The sequence below is a fragment of the Saccopteryx bilineata genome, chromosome 1 (assembly GCF_036850765.1).
Source record: "Saccopteryx bilineata isolate mSacBil1 chromosome 1, mSacBil1_pri_phased_curated, whole genome shotgun sequence".
Lineage (NCBI taxonomy): Eukaryota > Metazoa > Chordata > Mammalia > Chiroptera > Emballonuridae > Saccopteryx > Saccopteryx bilineata.
The window spans coordinates 19,185,328-19,208,397 of NC_089490.1; the positions used below are offsets into that span (position 1 = coordinate 19,185,328).

General features: G+C 56.4%; 1 protein-coding gene across 4 annotated transcripts in view; it reads left to right on the plus strand.

Moving 5' to 3' along the window:
* Positions 1-288: 288 nt before the first annotated feature.
* FOXP4 (forkhead box P4) overlaps positions 289-23,070 on the plus strand; it is a 56,147-nt gene continuing 33,365 nt past the window's right edge. For 2 of the 4 annotated variants that reach the window (XM_066245905.1, XM_066245992.1), the window contains exons 1-2: positions 289-776; positions 18,687-18,909. In XM_066245905.1, the coding sequence (XP_066102002.1) occupies positions 18,703-18,909 (207 nt within the window). In that variant the 5' untranslated portion in view covers positions 289-776; positions 18,687-18,702. The remainder of the gene's footprint in view (positions 777-18,686; positions 18,910-23,070) is intronic. The other 2 variants (XM_066246089.1, XM_066246144.1) reach the window with 1 other exon arrangement.

Below are 23,070 nucleotides of genomic sequence, written 5' to 3' on the forward strand. Positions count from 1 at the left end.
CCTTTTTCAGATCTGCAGCCCCGCGTCTTATCCCGGTGTCCCCACTCTCCTTCCCCTAAGTTTGGTCCACGTGGTCTTCTCTCGCTGCCGACTGGCTGCCTCGCCTGGTGAAAGTTGCTGCACCTGCTTTAGGCGAATTATGGTAGCGCTAGAAGTTGGTCTCCCCTCCCTCCCTCCGCCGCCCGCTCGCTCGCTCCCTCCCTCCCTCCGCCCAGGCGCTCGGCGCGCTCCCTCCTTCCCCCTCCACCCGCCTCCCCGCCCCCGCCCGCCCCGCCTGCGCACCGCCCGCTCGCAGCCACTCGCAGCCCGGGCTCAGTCGCAGCCCCTCGGAGTCCGGAGCCGGTCGCCCCTGCGGACCGGACAGTGCGACCGGCGGCCGGAACGGAACCCCCATCCTGCGAGGAGGGCGCGGCGCAGGCGGCGGCGGCGCCGCGGGGAGGAGCCCGGGCCGGAACCAGGGCTGGGCCGGGGGCGGGGACGCCGGGGTCCCGGAGCCCGGAGCCGGAGCGAGCGAACCAGCGTCGCGGGAGGACCGGGAAGGAGGAGCACAGCCGGAGCCAGCCGAGCTGCCCACAAAGTGCGATGCCCCGGCGGGGCTAGGGCGCGCGGCGGCAGGCGCGGCGCGGAGGGAGGACGCCCCGGAGCTGCGCGGCGCCGGGCGGCGCGGAGGGGCAGCCCCAGCGGGCGGCGGCGGGCCCGGGCTGCGACCCGAGCGAGCTCCATGCCCCGCGCGGGCTGACGGGCCGGAGCCCGCACGGAGCGGCCGGGCCGGACAGGTAGGTGGCGGGCCGAGCCTGGGGACGCGGGGTGGGGGCTGGGCCGGCGACTAGCCCAACTCCCGAGCTCGCGCACTCTCTCGCCCGCTCCCTGGCTCACTTTGTGTTTGCAAACTGCCCGCCGGAGCCGCGCCGGGAGTAGCCGGGCCCAGGCCGGCACACTTTGTTCCCAGCCAGGGCCGGCTGCTGCGCCGTGACCCCGCGCGGCCGCGACACCCGCCCCGGGCCGGGCCCTCGCGGCCCCGCGCCGCGTCGGGAACAGGTGGGGGCTCCGCGCGGCCGGCGGGGGGGGGGCCGGAGCTCGGCCGGGAGGGGCGCTGGAAGCGCTACCGAGGCCCGCCCTTCCCCGGGAACCGCGCCCCGCCCCCGCCCGGCCTGGCCGCCGGGAATGGGGTGTAAGGGGACGCGACACCCTCGCCCGCCCCGAGTCAGACAAAGAATACTTCCCGGCCCGGACTTTCCTCAGCTGGGGAGGGAAGTGGGAGAGTGAGTTCCCTCCACTCCGGTCTGTCCCAGACTCCCCAAGACTCGCCGAGGCAGATGGGGGGCCTCGGGTGCGGAGGGGAGCTCGTCTGGCTGGGGTCGCACCTACGCGGTTCGGGGCGAGTCGCTGCCGGTCCCCCAGCGCCCGGTCAGCGCGGAGATGAAGTGGGAAACTTCTTGGGGACTTGAGAGCGTCTGGCACCGGCCCTGTGATTTTGTGCGCCGGCGCTGGAGAGGGGAACTGACCTGGCTGATACCTTTATTCACCCCTTTTGAGGAGAGCCCCTGCCTCACCGTGTGTGTATTTGGGGGGGGGGGCAACAGGGTTCGGAAGCCACCTGGAAAGTTCCCCGGAGTGACCAAGCGGGAGCCTTCCTCGACTAAGGTCTCTAGTGTTTCCTCTGGACAGCCCTACCCCCCCCAACACCTCTCTTTAACCTGCGGCCACCCCCGCGGCGACCCAGCCTTGCGCTCCCCACCGACGCCAAACTAACTTGGCCCGAGCCCGGGTAGACCCTGTTTCGCAAGAAGGTGCTCTGAGCGACGACAGGTCCCGGCCTCCCCGGCAAAGGACCGTGTGATTTCGCGGGATGCGGATTCCGAGGCAGCGGCCCTTAGGGCTGTGGATTCCTCTTCTGGGACTGGGGCGCCCCACTCGGACTCTGTAGGATAGGGGGAGAGATGATGGGGTAGTGGAGACCCTGAGTCCCACAGAGCACCTGGCTCGTCCTTCTGCACTCCCTGCTCTCCTCCAGCCTCGGCTTGGCCGATTTCCTCCCTCGCTGTGCTCCTGCGGTTTAAGGTGTCTGGAGGTCACTTGGTGTCTGGCACCTCAGCGCCGCGGGGCCTCTCTGCAGGTTGACCTCCGAGCCTGGAACAGGGGTCGGAGGGGGGTTGTGCAGGAGCAAACCTGAGTCTGAAGTTGTCCTCTCCACGGTTCCTAAGAAAGTCCAGGAGCATTTTGGCCAATGCGGGTTTTTACTTGGACTTCAGCATCTTCGTGCCATGCTTTAAGGCCTCCTCCTGAGTTGTCCCATGGCGAACTGTGTTTGATCTGGGATGGAGGGCCCTGGGAGCTAAGCTTGAGTGATAACTAGGGTTGGAGCCTGAGGCTGGGCCCACTGCCCCCTTCTCCCACACAGAAAGAAGGAGCAGTGCAGTGGTCTGTCCAGCCAGCCTGTAGCCTCGGGAGGGTCGAACCACCGCTACAGAACATGGTGGTGAAGACCACCACACTGAGAATTTGAACCCAGAAACTCGCTCTCCTTGGAGAGTGGGGACTGAGCTCTGTGGGTACTGGGCATTTCACGCCCCTGACGTTCCTGGTGAGCCAGCCGGTGGATGCAGGGGCCCCAAAGGGCAGGAGGCAGGGCTGTCCCGCCCCTACTGGGGTAGAGGGAGCCACTTGCCGCAGACAGCCCCTGCCTCAGACAACCCCTGCCCAACCCAGGCCACTGCCAGGAAGGGGAAGTCTGCAGGCTTGCTTGGTTTTGGTTGTTTGTTTGTTTTTTAAAACTTGAGAAACTTTGTCTTGACGGGGTTCTGCGGCTCTTTGTCACTGGGCAGGCCAGAGGGAGGGCTGACCACTGCCGAGAGCACCTGGACAGCTTGCTCCTTCTACACCCGCAGATCTGAGCCTCATAAAGCAGGCCTGTGCCTGGGGGGGGGTCCCCATCTGCTGCCACTCCCACTCTCCTCAGTGGGGCAAGGTGCCATGGGGAGGAAGTGGTACTGTGGGCACCCCCCACACACACACACACACAGGCAAACATACCCAGGATCACACCAAGATCTGAATCTCTCCTCTAGACCCTTTGATCACCTCACCCTAGCCCCAGCTTTGGCACTAAGGTGTGGGAGACCATGGGAACCTTCTTTCCTGGCACTGAGTACTGGGCCCCTGGGTGGGGTTTTCTGTCCTTCTCCCAGGCCTGGGCAGGTTTCCCAGGATCTTTGGGGTTGGGGAACCCCTGAGCCCTGGGGGAGGAAGGCCCGACAGCACTGCTGGGGAATGCCGGGCATGGAAGGCTGGGCCCGACTTGCAAAGGGACCTGCCCTATTTTTTTCTGTGTAGGTGCCCTTCTTACACCTAGACACCCACCACACCCCCTTTCCTCCACCTTTGGCCAGAAACTTCCTTTCTGGCTGCTGGAAGGTAGGTCCCTTCTTGCCAGGAATGTGCATATCCTGGTGGGCCCCTACTCCAAACACACCTCTTCCTTGGGGGTGGGGGGGAGCAGGGGAACTGGGGGGAGCTTCCTTTGATCCAATAATTCCCCAAATGTTTGCTGAGCCCCTACTCTGTCTGGGCAGGGACGAGGCTGGGCACCTGAGTACCCAAGCATGAAGGCTAGGGTCAGCTCTCTGGACCTCACACTGTCAGGGTGGGAGAGACAGATAAAACACCGCATAGGGAGAGGAGGGTGAGAGCAGGGTGTCTGTTTTAGAAGAGAGGTATGAGGTGCAAGGAGAGGGAGGGCTCATCTCCCCAAGAAGGTCTCCCTGCTCCGCCGCACCTGGAGCCCCGCCCTCCTTACCTACATCCTAACCCGTCCCAGCCTCACCTGTCTTCGTGGTCTTTCTGCCTCTCCAGCTGAAGTGCAAGCCCCTCCGCTCCTGTCACACACAGGCACGATGTCTTCCCTTTTCTAATAGCCCAGACTGCAAAATAATCCTCTCTTCCATCCCAGGAGCTCGGCGTAGTTCTCCTTCACGATCTTACAACTCTCCCAGACCAAGGCTGGGTGGGGACGATTTGTGACAAGATTTCAAAGCTTCATTGGCAGAAGTGCCTTACCCCCACTTGGTTTCAGAACTCTGGAACCCAGGGCAGGTAACTCAGGCCTCCCTGGGGCAGAACCTGGGCCAGAGTGGGAGAAGCTTTGGAACTTGCCAGGAGTGATGGGACTCTGGGGAACTTAATTAAGCTCTTGAAACCTCAGTTTTTTATGTGTAAAGTAGGTCAATAATACTCAGTTAGCCCATTTTGGAGCTGGCTGGGAGAGCAGATGGCTAGTACCTAGTCCAGAGCCTGGCACATGGTAGTGCTGACCAAGGGGTGGGTTTTTGTTTTATGTTTTTGGAATTTTTTTATTGATTGATTGATTTTAGAAAAGAAGAGGGGCGGGGAGAGAAACATCTATCTGTTCCGGTGTGTGCCCCGACCGGGAATCAAACCTGCACTCTGTTCATATCAGGACCACACTGTAACCTCTATCCGGCCAGGGCGCTTTTACTCTTCGAGTCCCAGCACCGCCAGGCCACGGGGTGGACTGCATGCTGGAACTGCCGGGTGCTGGCCTCCATTTTGTGGAGTGGGTCGATGGAGCCCAGAGAGCAGCGCTTGCCTAATGTTGCACAGCTGTCAGTGTGAAAGCAGGGCCTGCAGCGTGGTGCTCCTCACTCCCAGTGTAACCAGTAAGGCTGGAGCCGCTGCTGGGGAGGGGAGAGTGTGGAGGACCTGCCAACTTCCCGCTCCCTCTTCCAGAGGCCTGGATGTGGGCTGCCGCTCTGCCCTTGACCCTGGAGTGTGCAGTTGTTCCCTCTCTCCCCAGCCTCCGAAGGTGCTTACGGAAACAAATAAAAATGGGAGGGGTAGTTCCCCAGAGCACAGAGGAGGAAACGTGGCCGGCAGCACAACCGCTCCCAAAAGAGACTTCTATGGTTTGAAACCCTAACTTCATGGCCTCGTGGAATACAAGTCTGGTAGCCAATCTCAGATTAATTTGGTACTTACCCTTGGATGGGTCATCTCGAAGGAGCAAAACGAAGCTTCCCTTGAGCCTGAAGTTCCTGGCTCTTTCAGCGCCGCCTTTCTGGATTCTCCGCGGGAGGTGCCAGTCTGCCCTGCTGGAATCTCAGCAGGAAACTGAGACTCCAAACCTAGTGGCTTGCCGTGTCATGCTGATGCAGCGGGTGGCGCTGAGTGGGCCCCACGTGGAGCCTGGACTCAGGGCACCCCTGAGCTCTAAAATCAAGCTCTCAGCGTGAAAGGTGTACATTTGGATGGGGCCGCAGGGTGCTGGGCCCTGGAGCCCAAGCTTCCAGTGCCTTCAGGAGCCATCCTGGCCTGGGCTTGATCCTAATCACAGGACTCCCCCTAACCCTCTCTGGGGATCTTTGCCTTTGCTAGACTGTCCCTAGATCCCATGTAGCCTTTCATCTCACCTCTCCCCAGCCCTGGCCGTGGCCATGTGACCTGTGCCCCCAATCCCAGCAGCTCTGCCCATTTCCGTGGGCCCCAGCTGGAGCCTTCTGAGCTGGGACCTAAGGGTGAGTGGGACCATTGGTTGTTCAGGACAGAGGTAAATGATATTTTCTCTCCCACTTGGAGTTTCTGATGGTACCTGGGCTACCTATACAAAGGCAGGAGAGGGAGGCAAGGTTGTGGGTTTTCCGCTGACAGTAACAAAGTCGAGTGTTGAATAGTGACCCTCTGGTATTTGTTCAAGGTAGGCAGGGTGAGCTGGTGGAAGTTACCCAGAATTCCTAGCACAGGGAAGGAGGGGCAAGTGATGGCGAGGTGAGGACAGGGTGGCTCAGGGAATGGAGTCGGGGACTGCTCTTCCTGAGGGTCTAGTGAAGAGGTTTACTAAGGGGTGGCTGGCTCGCACCGTGGAGAACTATGCATGGAACAGGTGGTGCCCCCTGCCAGCAGCTTTCAAAAAGATGTCAGGCTAGCGCTGGTTCTGACATTCCCCAGCAGGGACAGGATGCCTGGGCTGGCTCCTGGACAGCCCACAGGAGGGCTGGCCTTTGTGAAGGGACACTGGCCTTTGGCCAGCGAGGAGGTTCTGTTCTTGTTTCCCCCACCGAGCCCACACTTCCAGGAGGCCCAGGCCTAAAGAAGTTGGTTCAAAAAAGGGTAGCGGTATACTTCCTTTCCTTCAGGGATTTCTTGGGCAGATGTGCAGCTGCACCCTGGAAGGAAGGGGCGCTTGCGGCTGTGCAGAACTTTTGGTGGAGATGGAATGTCAGGATTTGCAGGAGACGAGGGGGTGGCGGCTGCTCTCTGCGCTGGGGGAGCAAAGCGCTGACTATGGAGACTTCCCCGGCTTCCGGAGGCTTGAGCCTCTCCAGATGGGAGTCGGAAGGTCGGCCAGCTCTGTTGAGGGTGAAGAGTCGGTCCACACGGGAGAATTCCTCCCTTAGCAAGGCTCGGGGCTCCCGGGAGAGCCAGGGCCGCTGGTTCTCCCCCAGCTGAGTGCACTCGCTCTGGGTTGTTAGTTCGGCCGGCATTTCCCTGCGCCTCTGCGAGCGCATCTGTGCGATTGGCAGGTCAATCCTGGATCTCTTAGCACCTGAGCACCCGAGACCCGACTGCCGCGAGAAAATGCTGGGCTCCGCCGACTCTGCCCCGTGCCGGTGGGGTCCAGGGACCCTGGAAGAGGGGCGGCTGGGACAGCGCGGCCCCTGAGGGTCTCCCCAGGCCGTTTGCCGCCCTTCTCGCGTTCAGGGATGACCTCGGGCGTCTGGGTTTCGGGGCTGGGACTCACCGGTGAGGGGCACAGTAAGCGTGCTGTACAAACTTCTGCATTCCCTCTGCGAACTTAGGCATGACCTCTCCCTTCCGAGCCTCGATTTTCCGAACTGTACAATGGGCGTGGGAGCAGCCGCACACCTCTCCCTGGCCTCCCCTTCCCGCAGCTGAGGGTTGGGCTTCTGGCGAGAAGAGATCCGATTCGGAGGTCTCAGCACACCTCCCCTTTGTTCCACCGCGGCCGGAGCTCTCTGGCCTCAGGTCTCTCCCGACAGGGGCGCGGCCCAGGGAGGTCTCCTCCTTCCCAATTAGGCGGCGCAGCCTGATTAAAGGGGCGCTACCCGACCCCTCCCGCCCGATCCCCATCGAAGAGATTTCCCTTCATCAGAATCCCACATCCTCTAGAAATTAATTTGATGCCTCTTGTTATCAATTAATTGAATCTCGTTGGGAGAGAGAGCTCAGCCGGGCGGCATGGGCTTGGCCCTTGTGTGCGGCTCTGCCGCCCTCCCCCTCACACCAGGACAGCCGCACCCCTCCTCATGTCTCTTTTTCTGCCTTGCTTTTCATTTTACATATTTTCTAATAGAAAACCACTGCTGTGGGCCCCTTTGCCCAGCTGCCTTGGATGAAGACCCGTGGGCTGGGCCCTGCCTGTGATTCACCCTTTCGGAGCTGCGGGGGACCTTCTTCCTCTCCCTGGGGGCCCTGTTTGGTTCTTCCGTAAATCAACAGCACCTCACTCACCCTTGGGAAGTTGGCCTTGGCCCTGGCCCTGTGTGCTGCAGGGACTGGGGGAAGCAGATCTGGGGACAGACTCCAAGAGCCTTCCCCCTTCACTCACACACACCCTTAGCTGGGACAGGGGGACACTGAGGGACCAGGATAGGGGCCTGTCAGCCATCAAGATTTTTGTGAAAGTTCTGTCCTTTTTAGATGAGGCATTTAGGAGCTATTGACCCTGCGAGGGCTAATCTGTTAAATGTCAGGGAGGGGGCACAGGGGTGCGGTACCTACCTTATAAGCTGCCTAATAGCCAGGTCAGCCATCTGCAGACACCAGCCTTCAGCATTTCCAAGGACATTTGGAAGCCCAAACTCTGCCTCCTGCATGGCAGGTGGAGGAGGAAAGTTCTGGAAGACATTCCGATCTGGGAGGGGATTGTGGCAAGTACAGGGCAGAACTAGGTGGTCCCCAGACCCCGCATGGGGAACCACTTCCTCCTAGTTCTGATAGTGATATTTATTCCTCTTCATCTGAGGGGTGGAGGGCCCAGGCCCAAAGATTGATGTAACTTGCCCAGGGTCACACAGCCAACTGGACCCTGCCCCTCGGGAAGGCTGGCCCTAAGGGCTGATAAGGTCACATGTTGACTTAACCTCTTTATCACACGTTTTGAGTTTTGTTGACCCATACAAAGTTTATTACAGGTAAATTTCACATAAATATCCCCATTGGCTCCTTTTTAAAAACCCAAACACTGAGCTCCATTTCTATGTCGTTAAGGATAGACTGGGAATAGCGTGCCCCCCACCCATTTTCCCCTTGGCCTCCTAGGGGACCAGCCTAGCCCCCACGCCATTTCGGTCAGCAACTCTGTCTGGGAGATTTCTCCTGTCCTATGTGGGGGTCTCTACAAGAGCTCAGAGAAGACCTTTAAGGAGGTCCCCTGACCCAATCAAATGCTCACACAGCTTCTTAAGAACTGATAGTGGTCTATAATTGTTTTTCCTTCTTTCTGTCACAGAGAGAATTATAGGGTCTTGTGTCTTGAGGGGCCTGTTCCAAGCTGAAACCAGCTCATCCCTGCCCAAGTGAACCCCTCTAGCCTGCCCTCAAACTTACGTACTTTTTGTTGAGGGTGGAAGAGACTATAGACTCGCAGGTTAGGACCAGGGCAGAACTGGACAGAAGTCACCCTTCCAGAACTCATCTTGGAACAGGGAGAGAGAGGTGTGGAAAGAGGCTGAATGCTTGTATATTCGGATGTAGACATGTTTTGGAGTCCTCTAAGTTGGTACTCAAGGTCCCTGTGAAAGCCACACCTAGATATCCTTGCAGAGACAAAGGGAAGGGCCAGGGCCTGCCAGGCTGGCTGAGCATAATAGCCAGGGAGGGCCCCAAGGAGGGCCAGCCCCAGTGATCTGGCCCCGGCTGGCTGGAGCCCCTCCTCTGCCCACAGGAGCCCCCTGGTGCCAAGGGTACTATCAGAACCAGGCTCCAGATGGCCACTCAAGCCATGGGTGAGTAACCCCCATCCCTTAACCAGCAGGCCCCCCACAAAAGACATCACTATTTAATTAGCCATCTCTGATTAACCAAACTTGGCATTCGCTCCTCTTGCCCTCATCTTTCCCAGCTCCGAATCAATGGCTTTGATATGCTAATTAGGGAGTAATTTAATTTCAAAAGGCCGCAATTAACAAGGGTGTTGTGGACATGCTGTAGTTAAGCGGGAGTAATCTAATTTGCATTAGTAACAAGCAGGGACTAATTAGAAGCTTAATTAGACACTTAGACGGCTCTTATGTTTACTTTCTTAATGAGATGGAGTGGGATCTTGGGTTCTTTTTCTTATTTTTTTTTTTCTTATTGTTAATTTTTCCTTTTGGTCATTGTACTAGGAAGGAGTGTTGAGGGAGGCCACCTTGCTAGGGCGTGGTAGGAGCATTTGGGGGCTGGAGCCAGCGAAAAGTAAACTGAGGGGTGGTGGTGGTGGTGAAAGGTTCAGATGCCAGGGAACTTCCAGAGTGACCAACCTCAGGGCTTTGCCACCTCTGAGGTGGGAATGGGGTGGGGGCGGGGTGGGGAGGAGAGCACTGGTTTGGGAGTAGGAAGAGCCCTGCTTTCACTTTGGCTCAGCCTCTTAGCAGCCAGGTGGCCTTGTCAAGACATCTTCAAAGTGTGGTTTCTTCTTCATCTGTCAAAGTGAGCGCCAGGTTGTGTGGAGAAGAGAGGAGGGGACAGGGTATGGGAAAGGACTGTTAAGTACTCTGTGAGTGGAATGGTTATTATTAGAAATAAAAGATGTTCACACATTGTGTACCCGGGCTTCCCTTCTTTGACTTAGCTCAGGAGACACCTCCTACAGGAAGCCTTCCCAGAGCACTCCCCTCTAGGCACCTGTAGCACCCCAGTGTCTATTTAAGGTAACATTTATAACGTTTGTATGTTGTGTAGGGCAGAGGCGCTCAACCCTGGCTGCACCTGAAGTTTTAGGATATTTCAAAAGCTTTTGATATTATCCACTCCTAGGTCCCACTCCCCAAAGAATTCAATTTAATTGACTCAGGGTGGAGCCTAGGGATGGGAATTTTTGTTATCACTTGTATTTGCGAGTGCCTCTCTTTCGTCCACCAAATGGTAAGCCACCACAAAAGCAAAGGCTGTGTTTTACTCACCTGTGTGTGCCCCAGACCCCCGTACTTGGTATCAGTTTCAGGCAAAGGCCCACCACCCAGCCGTGTGCCTTGTAAACTCCCAATTTGACAGGTTCAGTAGTGTTGGATTTTTTTAAAATATTTTTTTTAGATTTTATGTATTTATTTTTAGAGAGAGAGAGAAAGAGAGAGAGAATTGGGGGGGGGGCAGGAAACCTCAACTCCCATATGTACCTTGACCAGGCAAGCCCAGGGTTTTGAACCGGCGACCTCAGTGTTCCAGGTCGATGCTTTATCCACTGTGCCACCATAGGCCACACAGTAGTGTTGGATTTTGAATGCCTTTATGCAGGATCTGAGACTCTTCTAGAGAAGGAGATGAGAATGGAGGTGAATCTCTAAAGAGCTAAGAGGTCCGTGTGTCTTCTGGGACGTGGCCCATTGCTGAGGGGAGGGCAACACTGGTACAAATTTTATGACATCAATTAGGGAACAAATGTATCAAGTGCCATTAAAATCGGCAGATCTGCTGTGCAATCACATAGGCTAATAGTCAGAAATGTAGCATGTTTGCTCACATGGGGGTGTTTATTGCAGAGTCCTGGGGCGGGGGGGTGGGGGGGAAGGTAGGTAACAGTCTGGGTGTCCGGTTCTAGGAGACTGGCTAGATGCAGCCCATTCGAGCAACTGTGTGACCACTAAAAACTGTTGCCTAAAATATTTGATGTCATGTGGAAATGGTTATGATAGTAAGTGGTGAGTGGAAAAATAGGAAAATTCAAACCATGTACAGATTATGACCCCGGTTTCACTTTTTAAATGTTTATATGCCAAGAGAGAGTGAGAGGGGACTGACTGGAAGGGGCGGAGCCACAGGGCCAGCTCCCTGGGTGGTAGAATTATGGCTACTAATTATTTTTTATTTTTTTCTTTCTTTTTTTCCTTCTTCAAAAATTTCTACCAAGATGTTTTTTACTTTTATGATTAGAAAGCGGTTACTTGAAACTTGGGAGAGAACCTGGAACAGGCAGCACAGGACCGTGGCCCGCCTTCCGAATCTGGCTCCTCCCAGCCTCGCGGGAAGGCTGTCCTCACCCTGCCCTGCGCACTAAGTGTCTCAGACCCTGATGTTTTGTGCTAAGAAGAGGCCTTAGATGGTCCCTCGAGTTGGGGCAGGTAGCTGCTAGAGTGTCATTTAGTGGTACTGGCAGGCAGAAGTGCGAGTAGAGAGGAAGTTTAGGGTGCTAGCCCCAACCCACGTGAGGGACAGTCCGAGGGACCAAGGAGGGTCGGGGTCAGAGGGGTTTGCTCCTTCTGCTAGAGGAGAGACACCACTGGCCTGCTCGGGGAGCCAAGTGGTCCTGTGACGCATGACCCTGATCTGGTCTGGGTCCCGTTTTGGAGCGGTAGTTGAAATTCTCACCCTTGGATTCCTGCTTCGCTTCCCTGATTGCTGAACCAAGGGCTGGGATCAATTTTTAAACCATAGCTCACTCAGTGTTGGGGTGTTGCGGGGTCTTCTGGGCCGCCATCATTGTAGTAACTACCCTTTCCTGAATAAAACACCTTCACCTCATGTGTTTTAATTGATACCATAGCAACCCTGAAAGGAAGGCTTGTTGGTATTAGTCCCATATGACAAATAGGGGGACCCAAGGCTCAGACTGGTGACCTCACTGCTCAGTACTCTTATTACAAAGATAACAAGGGAGCAGAGAAGGGTCAGCAGGTAGGATGGCAAGTGAGCGGGCTGGCTAAGGAAGGCCAGGCTCCCCTCACCTGGCAGGCCTTTGGGGCCTGAGCTGAATGGGAACGGGGAATCCCTGGGCCCTTGGATAACAGATTGGGAAGCATCCTTCAGTTCCTTGTATCACCAGTGCTTGTTGGTCTGAAAAGCCCTCTGCTTTATTTATGTCCTTGATTCAAGTAAGATCTGATCACAGAACAGCTAGAGCTAGAAAGAAAGGAAAAGAAAAAGAAAATACATGGCAAATTCATGCTCTGTTCTTTGGATGCCCTGGAAAAGTCTGAAACTGGCAACCTCTTGTACAATAAGGACATTTGCATATGCTGTTTCCCCTCCGTTTGATGGACACTTTGCCTGACCAATACCTTCTTACCTTTCATTTCTAAGTATAAATGCCATTTCCTCAAAAAGGAGGTCTGCCCTACCCCTTTCATTTAAATTAGAACTCCCCACCCCCACCCCCACCCCGTTTGTGTTTGTTCTCTGCACTCTTATTTGATATCATTTATCTGAGTTTATCTGTTTATTGGTGTCCTTATTTATCACCGGCCCCCACCGCCACCCTCCACAGGAGAGCAGGGCCTGTGCCCTGTTCTGTTCAGGTCTGCGTTCACAGACTGGGCACACTGTAGGTGCCTAAATATTTGTTGAGCCAACCAATGGAAGAGGGGTCTTTGCTGGTGAAATATGCTCTTGGCCAGCCATTGGAGGAGAGAGAAAAATGACTTTGTTCACCAGCCCAAACTCCACTAGAAGCTAAGCTATTAAAAAGACAAATGCCAGATTTACTCAGAAAAAAAGGGGGGGGGGGGATAGGACCTTTGTTATTACTGGTTGCCCTCAAAGCTTTGAGGACACTGGTGGCCTGGCTTCTTTGAGTTTTGTGAGCCTGCATAAGGCAGGGGTCCCTTTTCCGCTCCCGGCAGCTACGTAGATCCTCAGGGCTTGGCTTAATCGGGCACTAAATCCATGTTGAGTGAATGAGTGGCCTTGGAGATGGATCATCTGGTTTGGGCGACCAGGAAGCTTGTAACTCAAGTCAGTGCTGTCATTGGAGCCCTGTTGCCTTGGGCAAGTCGCATAGCATCACCCGGGAACTTTTGAGAAATGACAGTTCTCAGGCCCACTCTAAAATCCCTTGGCTCGGAAACTCTAGGCCTGGGTGGGGCCTAGCAGCCTGTGTTTTAACGAGTGCTCCAAGGTGTTTCTGTAGCTTCAGGGTTTGGTCCATTTATTCTCCCTCTATCCCTCCCATCCCCTCCGTGTATTTTAAGAATCTTTATCTGTCTTTTATGGCAGTCTGCTGCCTAATCTTTTTTGGAAGCTGATAGGGGTATACATTATAAATAGTTCCACCTAGTCCAGTTTCTCCCAATATCCAGAGGAGAAAAGGGGGGAGTTAACGTGGCCTAAGTCACACAGCAAGTTGGTGATAAAACAGGCTAGATGCCAGGTTTTCCAACTTTAGTCTCAGTCTTAACAGCTCGCTCCACATCTGGATGGTAGGTTTCTGGAGGGCTGGAAACAGTGTCTCCTTACATCAGCTCAAACCACCACCATTGCTCTGGGTACAGGTTACCTGTCCTTACACCCACACTCTCGGTGCTTCCCAAAGACCTGGGAGTGCGCCCCCTCCAGCAGCGCGCGCGCATGTGCACGCCCTGCTCCTCGAGCACAGAGAGCGCTGGGAGCTGCCCCTTCCTTCCTTCGCTCCCTCCCTCCCTCCTTCCTTCCTTCCCTCCTTCCCTTCCTCCCTCGCGGGTAAACTGCGGGCATCCATCAGTCTGTTAATTGCACTAATTAGAGATCGTGGAGGTGTTAATTGGAAAACCCTGGTATTGTGCCTGTTTGGGGAAGAAAACGTCAATAAAAATTAATTGATGAGTTGGCAGGGCGGGCAGCGCGGGTTCGCGGCGCGGCGCAGGGTGTCGTGGCAAATGTTGTGGCTCAGATTAAGCGATTGTTAATTAAAAAGCTATGGTAATTAATACTCTCTTACACCATATGGGCCCGCGGAAAAGGCGCAAAGGTTTCTCCACATGTAGGGCTCCCCATCTTCTTTCTGCTTCTCTGAAAGCACCCTAGACCTTGGGTCCTCCCTTTGTTGCCAGAGTAGGTGGAACTCGACACTTCCGGCCAGAGGGGGAGACCAGGCGCACCTTATCTGTGCCTTAGGGGTTCTTAGAAGGGCCAGGAGCCTCTGGGGAAGTGGGAGCCCCCAGCGGCCCGCAGACTCCCCCAGAGTGGAAGAAGCAACTGTGGCTTTGACCCAGCTTCCTTCCTTCCTTCTGAAAGCCGGTGTCTGCAGTTGCTTCGAGACCTGGCCCAAGGCCCTGAGGTGCCCTAGTACCCTAGGGGGAACTCTGAGAGATGCGAGACTAGGACCTGCCTAAGGGCAGGATCAGAGCCTCAGAGAGAAATCTTAGATCACCTCAAATAACTCCAGTACCTCTGTCCCACCCCAGCACGTGATAGGAGAGGGATCTGGAAAGGCTGGGGTGGGGTATGAGGGCCTTAGTTTATTCAATCCTAAAACCTAGAAAGACCTAACCGCTCCCCCCCTCGCACAGGTGTTGTATAAAGGAAGAAAGAAGAACTCAGTAATTTGGGCAAAGGGCAGTGACTTGTCCAAGGTCCCACAGCTGGCCCTTGAAACCAGGTGGTCTAATTGCCAGAGCTCCCCTTCTCTTCTGTGTGTGTACAGCTGCTTTTTTATTTTATTTTTAGATTTTATTTATTCATTTTAGAGAGAGGAGACAGAGAGAGAAGGGAGGGAGGAGCAGAAAGCATCAACTCCCATTTGTGCCTTGACCAGGAAAGCTCAGGGTTTTGAACCGGCGACCTCGGTGTACCAGGTCAATGCTTTTACCCACTGCGCTACCACGGGTCAGGCTACAGCTGCTTTTTAAGGAGGAAATGGATGACTGAGGAGAAGCAGATGGAGAGAGGTGGGAGGGCAGAGTGAAGGGGGGGCTCTTAGAGAGCACCCCCCTCCAGTACTTGAGCAGGAAGCTCAAGTCTACATTGGGTGGAGCCCCTTGGCAAAGAGACCCCAGCTGTGACTCAAATGGACCCTCATAGGCTCCTTCCAGTCACTAGAACACACGGTGGCTTCATGTCTACAGGCTGGACCAGGGAATTTTATTTCTGGCATGTCCCAAGTCCAAAGAGACCTCCAAGACCCCCTCTCCATGTAGAGATGGGGCTGTTGAGTCCCAGAGCAGGACGAAGGCGAAGGATTCACAGCTGGTTGTGGCTGAGCTCAGGCTGCCTGACACCGCCCCCTCTTCTCCTCTAGTGAGGGTACAGGTTCCCAGGACACCGGCCTCCCCGATACACTCCACACCGTTGTAGTTAACAACAGGGCACCAGATCAAGGCCTACCTCCAAGCACCCCACCCCATCCCAGCCCTAGCGGACGGGCCCCAGGCACCCAGAGCCTGCTCACCCACAGTGCAGGGAACACCCCAGAGCTGCTGCAACAGCCTGTGGAGAGGTGAGCCGTGCGGGAGGTGTGAGGCCGCTGGTGTGCTCCTCCTCAGAGTGCAGGTGTCCGAGGCAGAGGTGGGAGGGTGTGAGGATCACCTGGGAGCACCGGCCATGCAGGTTTCAGTGGGTGTTGGTGGGCTGGCAGGAGCGCCAAAGGAGGTGAAGTTCCCAGGAGGGGGCAGAGTGTGCCACTTGGGAATTAATGCCATTCATACACCCTGCGGAAATGACTTTTCAAATGCATATAATCTCAAGCATGCAAATGAGAGGCTTGCTTCACCCTGTTTAATATGAATGATCGGCCCTTGAATAGCTATTATTACACGCCACATTGCAGCAATTATGTTGTTCACTGGGTGTCGCTATGTACCCCCCCATAAAAAAATAACAGAAAAGAAAAGCACACCTCTGTTTGTGTCCTCCTTCCTTTTTCTCCCTTTTCCCCAACTTGCTGTCTGATCTACAACTTTATGGTGTGTGTGTGAGCGTTGGAAGAGGGGCACTCATTCTTACCCCAGAAAAGTAACTGCCAGATTCTCTTTCCTTTCTCCTATGCACACACCTCCCTGAGGCTCTGGTCTTGGTCCCCTGGGGCCCAGGAGCTCTCAGATCTCAGAGCAGCCAGACTGGGAATCAGGGCAGGCAGCTGCTGTCCACCCTCAGCAGGGCCAGTGTTGGAGGCAGAGGGAGAGTAGAGTGGACCCCTGCTGTTTCCCCATCCCCTCATGGAGCTGGGGCCCCGGCCTGAGTGGGGGGAGGTACCCTGCAGGCTGCGGGGGGGGGGGGGGGGCTGGGGAAAGGGAGGCCGGAGCCCTGTGCTCTGGCGGGTGGAGGACGGCGCCCACCCCATCGATCATGTGGCAGCCACTGGCCCTCTGGCTGACACGGCCATTAAGGCCTGAGACCAAGTGCTCAATCTCTTCCGAACCACCGCCCCCAACCTCGTCCTCACCCCTGGCCCAGCTCCTCAGAACTCAGGAGTGGGAGCGGCAGCTGGGTGGGGGGGGCACAAGAAAGGTCCCTTGGGAACACAGAGAAGTGCACAAACACGGGACACTCCAGCAGCACAGGTTCGTTAGGAAGCCACACAGATTCCCCGGGACAGAGACACCTACGGTCACAGCTGGAGAGGGCCCATAAGAGCAGGGGTGTGGCACACACGCGAGCTGGGGGGCTCCCCGTGGGCCCTTGGCAGCTCTGTCTCGCGGGCCCCAGTGCCCTCCCTTCAACAGGTTTTGCTGACAGGGCAAAAACAGAGCACGTGGCACAGTACAGTGAGCGGGCGGGAAAGGGAGAGAATTTGGGGGCAGGAGGGAGATGCTCGTGGGAGCTACCACTTTGGGGAGGAACTAGGAAAATAATCCAGTTTCTTCCAGCAGTTGCTCTGACCTGCTACCTCTCCAGGTCTTCACCCACCTTTTGGTCGGGGAGACCATGTGATTTGGGGGTCTGCTCAGGCCAAAAGGGACATAGAGAAGGGAGGAAAGAACAGTGGCTTCCACAGGCCCCCACTAGCTGCTGCTGTGGCTTCTGACCCCTTGACTTCTGTGTGACCTGGGCCAAGTCTTTGACCTCTCTGAGCCTCAGGGTCTTCACCCTCACAAATAAATAGGGCCGGCAGGAGAGGGGGTTGATTGGAGCTTACCCCGGCGGTAGGTGGTTTGTGTGTGCTGGTTTATTTACTCCTTACAGGACTCTCAAAGGGTAGGGTTGATTTACTTCCACAGAGAAGGACCCTGAGTTTAGGGAGTTTAAGACCTGTGCTGAAGATGCCTGGAGGACCAGCCATGTCCTGTTTCACCGAATTCCAGGTGCCTCTCAAGGGGCTCTGGGGGCAGTTGGAGGCCTCCCAGACATTGACGGCAGTTCCGCACGGTCAGGCTCCCCCATCACAGTCTGTGTATAAGCCCCCCGAGATAGCAGGGCCTCCGTAAGTTGTAGAGTAGTGGTGGTCAACCTGGTCCCTACCGCCCACTAGGGGGCGCTCCAGCTTTCATGGTAGGCGGTAGCGGAGCAACCAGAGTACAAATAAAAAGATAGATTTAACTATAGTTAAGTTGTTTTAGAAAGATTTATTCTGCCAAACTTAGCGAAAATCTGACATAAAGTACTTGGTAAGCAGTTATTAGTATGTGCTTTAACTCGCTGTAACTCTGCTTTATAAATTTTATAAAGTAAAGTTACTTCCCTACTTTATAAATCACCATGACTGTGGAACCGGTGGGCGGTTAGAAAATGTTACTACTGACAGAGATACAAAAGTGGGCGGTAGGTATAAAAAGGTTGACTCCCCCTGTTGTGGAGGGAAGCTCAGCCCTCACGACCCCTGGCGTTCCCAAATGTACCCTTTCTGGGGTTTTTCCCACCACTCCTTGGGAGGCAGTTGAGGTGGGAGAAGGAGGGTTTGGGATTCAGGCCTTGGCTCCTTGCCCCAGTAAATCTCTAACCTCCGGACCCTCAGCTTTCCCGTCTGTCAAGCCAGGATGATAATAACTCTCACACTTCTTGTGATTAGGACCCATGGTGCCTGTAGAGACAAAATATGATCGAGGGTCTGCTTTTGGCCAGACCTTAGGCGGCTGCCAGCTTCAGGACGAAAGGTCAGAGAAGCGGGACCATGGCGGCCTCACTGCACAGCCCCCCAGGCTGTGTCTGGCTCCCTGTAGGCGCTGGGCGCACAGGGAAGCCATTTTTGCTGTGGAGCAACATTGGTTCGAGCTTCTGTGCCCTCGGGAAAGGGACTCGTGAGGAGGCCCCTGCCCTCAGGGAATTCCCCATCTCTGGGAACAAACACAGTGGCCATTACAGGTGTTTGTGCCAAGGGGGAGGTGGTGTAGTGAGTCCTAGTGAGTAGCTCATCTGCTCTGAAGTCCCTGCAGAACCCTCTCTCTCTCTCTCTCTCTCTCTCTCTCTCTCTCTCTCACACACACACACACACACACACACACACACACACACACACACACGGAGAGGCCAGAACTGGTTAGGGGGTAAGGGTGGGAGGCATCACCTCCTCCCCTGCCCTGCAGAGGTCTTCTGGAAGTTGAGGAAAAGTAGGTGAGAGAGGTTACCTACAGTCAGGAACTGCCCCTTACCCAGGCCTAGGGGTTGGGGGACATTGGGAGAGACTGCACCCCAAGAGTGTCCCAGGAGCAGCCCCCAGGAAGTTGAGGAGGAGGAGAGGCTCCAGAACTGGGTTGGGGGTGTTAGGTCGGGGTGTTGGGGAGGTGTTTGAGGGGCCCCCAGTCGCCGCCCCCCCCTCCCGTTGAACCCGCCCCGCCCATTCAGTCTGGAGCCTCAGCCCCTCCTCCGTGTCTCTCCTCCCCCTCCAGGTCCCGCTAGAGCGACATGATGGTGGAATCCGCCTCGGAGACAATCAGGTCAGCTCCCTCTGGTCAGAACGGCGTGGGCAGCCTCTCGGGGCAGGCCGATGGCAGCGGCGGGACCGGGGCTGCGGGCCCTGCCGGAGGCGGTGCGGGCAGGGACACAGCGGCGGGCGCCGACAGCAACGGCGAGATGAGCCCTGCAGATCTGCTGCACTTCCAGCAGCAACAGGTAGGAGCTGGCACCCCTCCCCGGCCACGTCCTCCGTCCGCCAGGGAGGCGGAGAGGGGCGCCCCAGGCCGCCTCCCACTCCGTCCTGGCCCCCTGCCGCCACCGCTCTGGGCCAGGCGTCTTCCCTCTAACATTCTCGGGAAGGTCCAGCCTCCAGGGACTCCCTCTGCGCCCTCCCATTCTAGTGGCCACCTTAAATCAGGGGCGGGCTGTGCTTTCAGGAGATATGGAGCTTAGAACAGTCTCAGAAATGCCCACCAGGACGGACAGACCCGGGAAGCAGGCCTGACCTGCGGGTCCGCGTGTTGGATGGGTGGGCGCCTGCACCTGGCTCCCACACACTGGCGAAGTTAACAGGGTTGAGGGGAAAGACCCTCGCTTTAGAAGTGTGTTCACTGGGGAACCGGGGCCATGCACGGAAGGGGTATCTCCGCTTCATTTATATTGTAAAACATCCCCCCAGCCCCCATCTCTGCCTCCGACCCCGACCCAAGCTGTGAAGAGATTAACATTCCAACCACCTGGGGGCCGGAGCAGCTGGGAAAAGGCCCAGAGCCGGAGGCAAAGGTGAAGGCAGACCTCTGTGTTTTAGGGCTCTGACTGGGAACCCTGTGTGGGCCGACTGTCCCTCTTCCCCTCCGCCATTCCCACCTGAACTGCAGAGTTCGGGAGTTCAGGACCAGCCTTTATGTGGATCAGGAGGCCCCTAGGGTGGGGAGCCTGGCTGGGTGATGACAGAAAAGGGGCCCCAGGTCCCAGCCCCACCCGGGAAACAGGGAGAATCGAGCTTGACAAGTTCAGGAGAACCGGCCCAGCCAGCCCTGGCCCTGAGGTTCTCCTTCTCTTATTTGGCTCCTTGCTCCTGGAGTCACTGCTGGTGGTGGCCCTGGCCCTTGGGGGCTCTGCTGGGAATGAGGAAAAGTCAGGTCCTGCCTGTGCCCCCACCGCTGCCTTACGTGCACAGATGGGTATGCACGGCCCTCAGGCTGTCCCCCAGGTTCTGCCGGTGGCTCCTCCCGGCACTGCGTAGCCCTGAGGAGCCCCTTTCCCGCCACGAGCACCTTGGAGCTGGAGGTCAGACCGCCAGTGCATGGTCAGAAGCTGGGCACGCTGCTTCCGGGCAGCCAGCACCAGCACAGGGACGAAGCCAGCCGGGGGTGAGTGTGACCTTGGCCAAGTCCTGGGCCTCTCTGGGCCTTCGCCTCAAGTGCAGGGGTTGATAGGATCAGGTGCAGTTTGGGTGTGAAACCCCTGTACACACAGGCTGTGGGTGTGAACAGAGCAAAGGGCTTTAGAGATCACTTCCTCTTACACACGGTGGAGGCTTGAGTGGGAAAGGCCTATCTCCTTGCCCTAGGAAGATGGATGGTCCCTTGGGGTTTCCTGGCATCTCCTAAGCAGGATCTCGGGGGCAGAAACTCACAGTCCCTGTGCCATCTCCTGGGGACAGAAGGTCAAAGGGAAAAATCCTACCCCGTTATCAAAATAATGACCAAACACACCCCTCCAGAAGGCTCCATGGGCAGCCTCCCCTCCCAAACTTCTGTGCAGACAGAGCAATGAGGATTTTTTGCATGGCGGGTCGAGGGGCAGGCAAGAGAAATACTGAAACTGGGAATGGCTTTCGAAAATGTCTTAGAGCGAAGAGTGAACCCAGCTCTGGATAACTGGGGAGCCGAGCGGGGTGCGGGCAGAGAAGCGTCTGCAAGATCGGGTTTCTCCGTCCTGCTCTGCAGGCACGCACTCCGTGTTTTACCGTCTGTATTCCACGTTCCAGTCACTCCTGTTTGTTTTGGGGAGTATCCCAAAGTCCTGGAAAATCCTATATCTGTTTCACAAATAAACCGGGGTGGAGATTTGGAGGCAGAGAGGGCTGTTTTATCCATTTGGGCTCACTATGGGCGTAGTGCCCGGGGCCAAGGAAAATATTTGAGACTTTAAAAAAGGTTTTGTTGGCTCCAGACTATGAAAAGAGGCCTGCAAAATTAAAAAATACAAAATTTTTAATTAAAATGTAGTCAGTCTGTAGGCCATCCTTCTACCTCCTCCTCCCCCTCCCCCCTCCATTATATGACTGAGTTTTTGGGTGAAGTTTCAGGGGTAACACTTTCTAACTTTCTAGCCCCCGACCACAGATGTTCCCATTGGCCCGCTAAAACAGCTATAGGGAAGAGAGCCTGGGGCGGGGTGCGCCTCCCTCTCAGTCCCAACCAGGAAGTCAGTCCTTCAAGGACAAACAAACAGATAGAGATACCTTGTGTCTGTTTGGGGCTTTGGGTTCTTTCATATACGTTGTGTCATTTCATTGTCTGGGAGAGGGATATTATCATTCCATTTCACAGAGGGGGGCAGCCAGCTGTGGCACCGACTTGTCCGTGTGACATGGTCAAGGCTGCAGCTCAGGTTTCCCAGTCACTGCCACAGCCCCCTGCAGGAAGCGGAGGGAGCCAGGCCGGCAGCATAGTAGGTGCTAAGTAAATGTCTACTGATGCGTGAATGAGAGCACTCCATTCCCAGCCCCAAAGGGCTCTTAAAACAAACAAACAGAAGCAACACTGACCACTGGCCCTGAGTAGCCACTCTAGAGGAAGGAGTGTGTGTGTGTGTGGGGGTGTCTGCAGGCCGTATACTGGTTCCCATACTCCTGTGCCTCCAAGCCCCTCTCCCTCTGTCCTTCTGTCTGTTGGTCCCTGCACCTCCGCTCTGGGTAAACAAGCCCTGGAAATGCGAGCGTGGCCTTTGGGAGTAATGAGTTGACAGAGGAGAGAGAGAGATAAACAAGGCGAGTCAGAAGTCAGACTGGTGACAGGACTTTAGGCTGAAACAAACAGGGCTGAAGAGGGCAGCCACGTCACTTTGGAACAAGAGCAGCCGCCTGTTTCCCGTTTCCATGCAACAGCAGGCTGGTGCTTGTTTAAACAGAGGCTGGGGGCCGGGCTGCGGGCGGCAGAGGCAGAGCCTGGCCGCCAGGCCCCCCTCCGATGGAGAGAGGGTCCCCGGCCTGCTGCCCCCTTGAGGCCCCAGCTGCCCACCCCCCTCCCAGTACCCTACTGGCGAGGGACAGAGCCCGCCGCGTCCACTCCCTCCAGGGTTTTCACCAAGCCTCCCATGGAGAATCTGCCCTGAGATCGAGGCTGAGAGGCCGACAGGCCCCGGGCACTGCTCCTTCCTTTGCGTTTGCACCCTGTCGGCCAGCTGGAGTCTGCGGTTCCCCAGCTGCTGTAACAGAATTCCCTGGACCAGCAGATGTGCCAGCTGCCCCCCAGGCCCCTTCCTCGCTGCCTCCTCCCCCCCAGAGCTCCCCTCGGAGGGCTGTTTTCCTTGAAGGTTGCCCTTAACACATTACCCTTTCCTCCTAATCCAACTTCACCTGTTTGAGAAGGTCCCCAGAGTGTGGGGGTTTCCTTGGGGGCTGCACAAACACCCTGTGGTCTCTCTATTAGGGGGTAGTAGAGCTGGGAGGCGTGTGTGCCAACTTTTGGGAGGCGGAGGGCCCGGGGAGCTCTTGGGGGCCAGACTGGGCGCTCTGGAGGAAGAGGGCTAGACTTGGGGCCCCGAGGGCTGGCCGAGCGGGCCCAGTGGGGGCCGGCAGAGCTGCTGGTCCGCCGCTGAAAGGCGTCCTGGGCCTCCGGAGCCGCGCTCCTATTGTCCTCGGGTTGTGGGGGTGACAGGTCAGCGAGGGTCACAGGAGGGTTGCCTAGCGTCTGGGAACTCCCACTGCAGTTGCTGTGGCAACCAGGGCCAAATCCCACCCTGTGCACATCCTGTGAGGAGATTGAAAAGGGTTGGGGGGGAAGTTCTGCCCTTTAATGGGCTTTTAACTCACCCCCCTCCAAAGAGATGGGGGGTGTTGGGGAATGGGGTGAGGGGGAGAAGAATGGAAGAGATTTTTGTTTTCCTTCTCCATCTGGCTCTCCCCTGCCCAGGCTTCGTAGGGGGATGGGGTGGGAAGGGGAGGCCTCAGAGGTGAATGAGCACACACACACCCCCCACCTCACACACATACTATCTACAGTTGTGTTTAGTCTCAGGTCCAGGGCCCACTTCTTCAGACTGTGGGCTCATGCCCCAGATTCCGCTCTTTCCAACCTGATCCTCCGCCTTCTCTCCTTTCCTTTCCTTCCCATAGAATGAGCCCCTTCCCCAGGAGGTGCTGGGGGC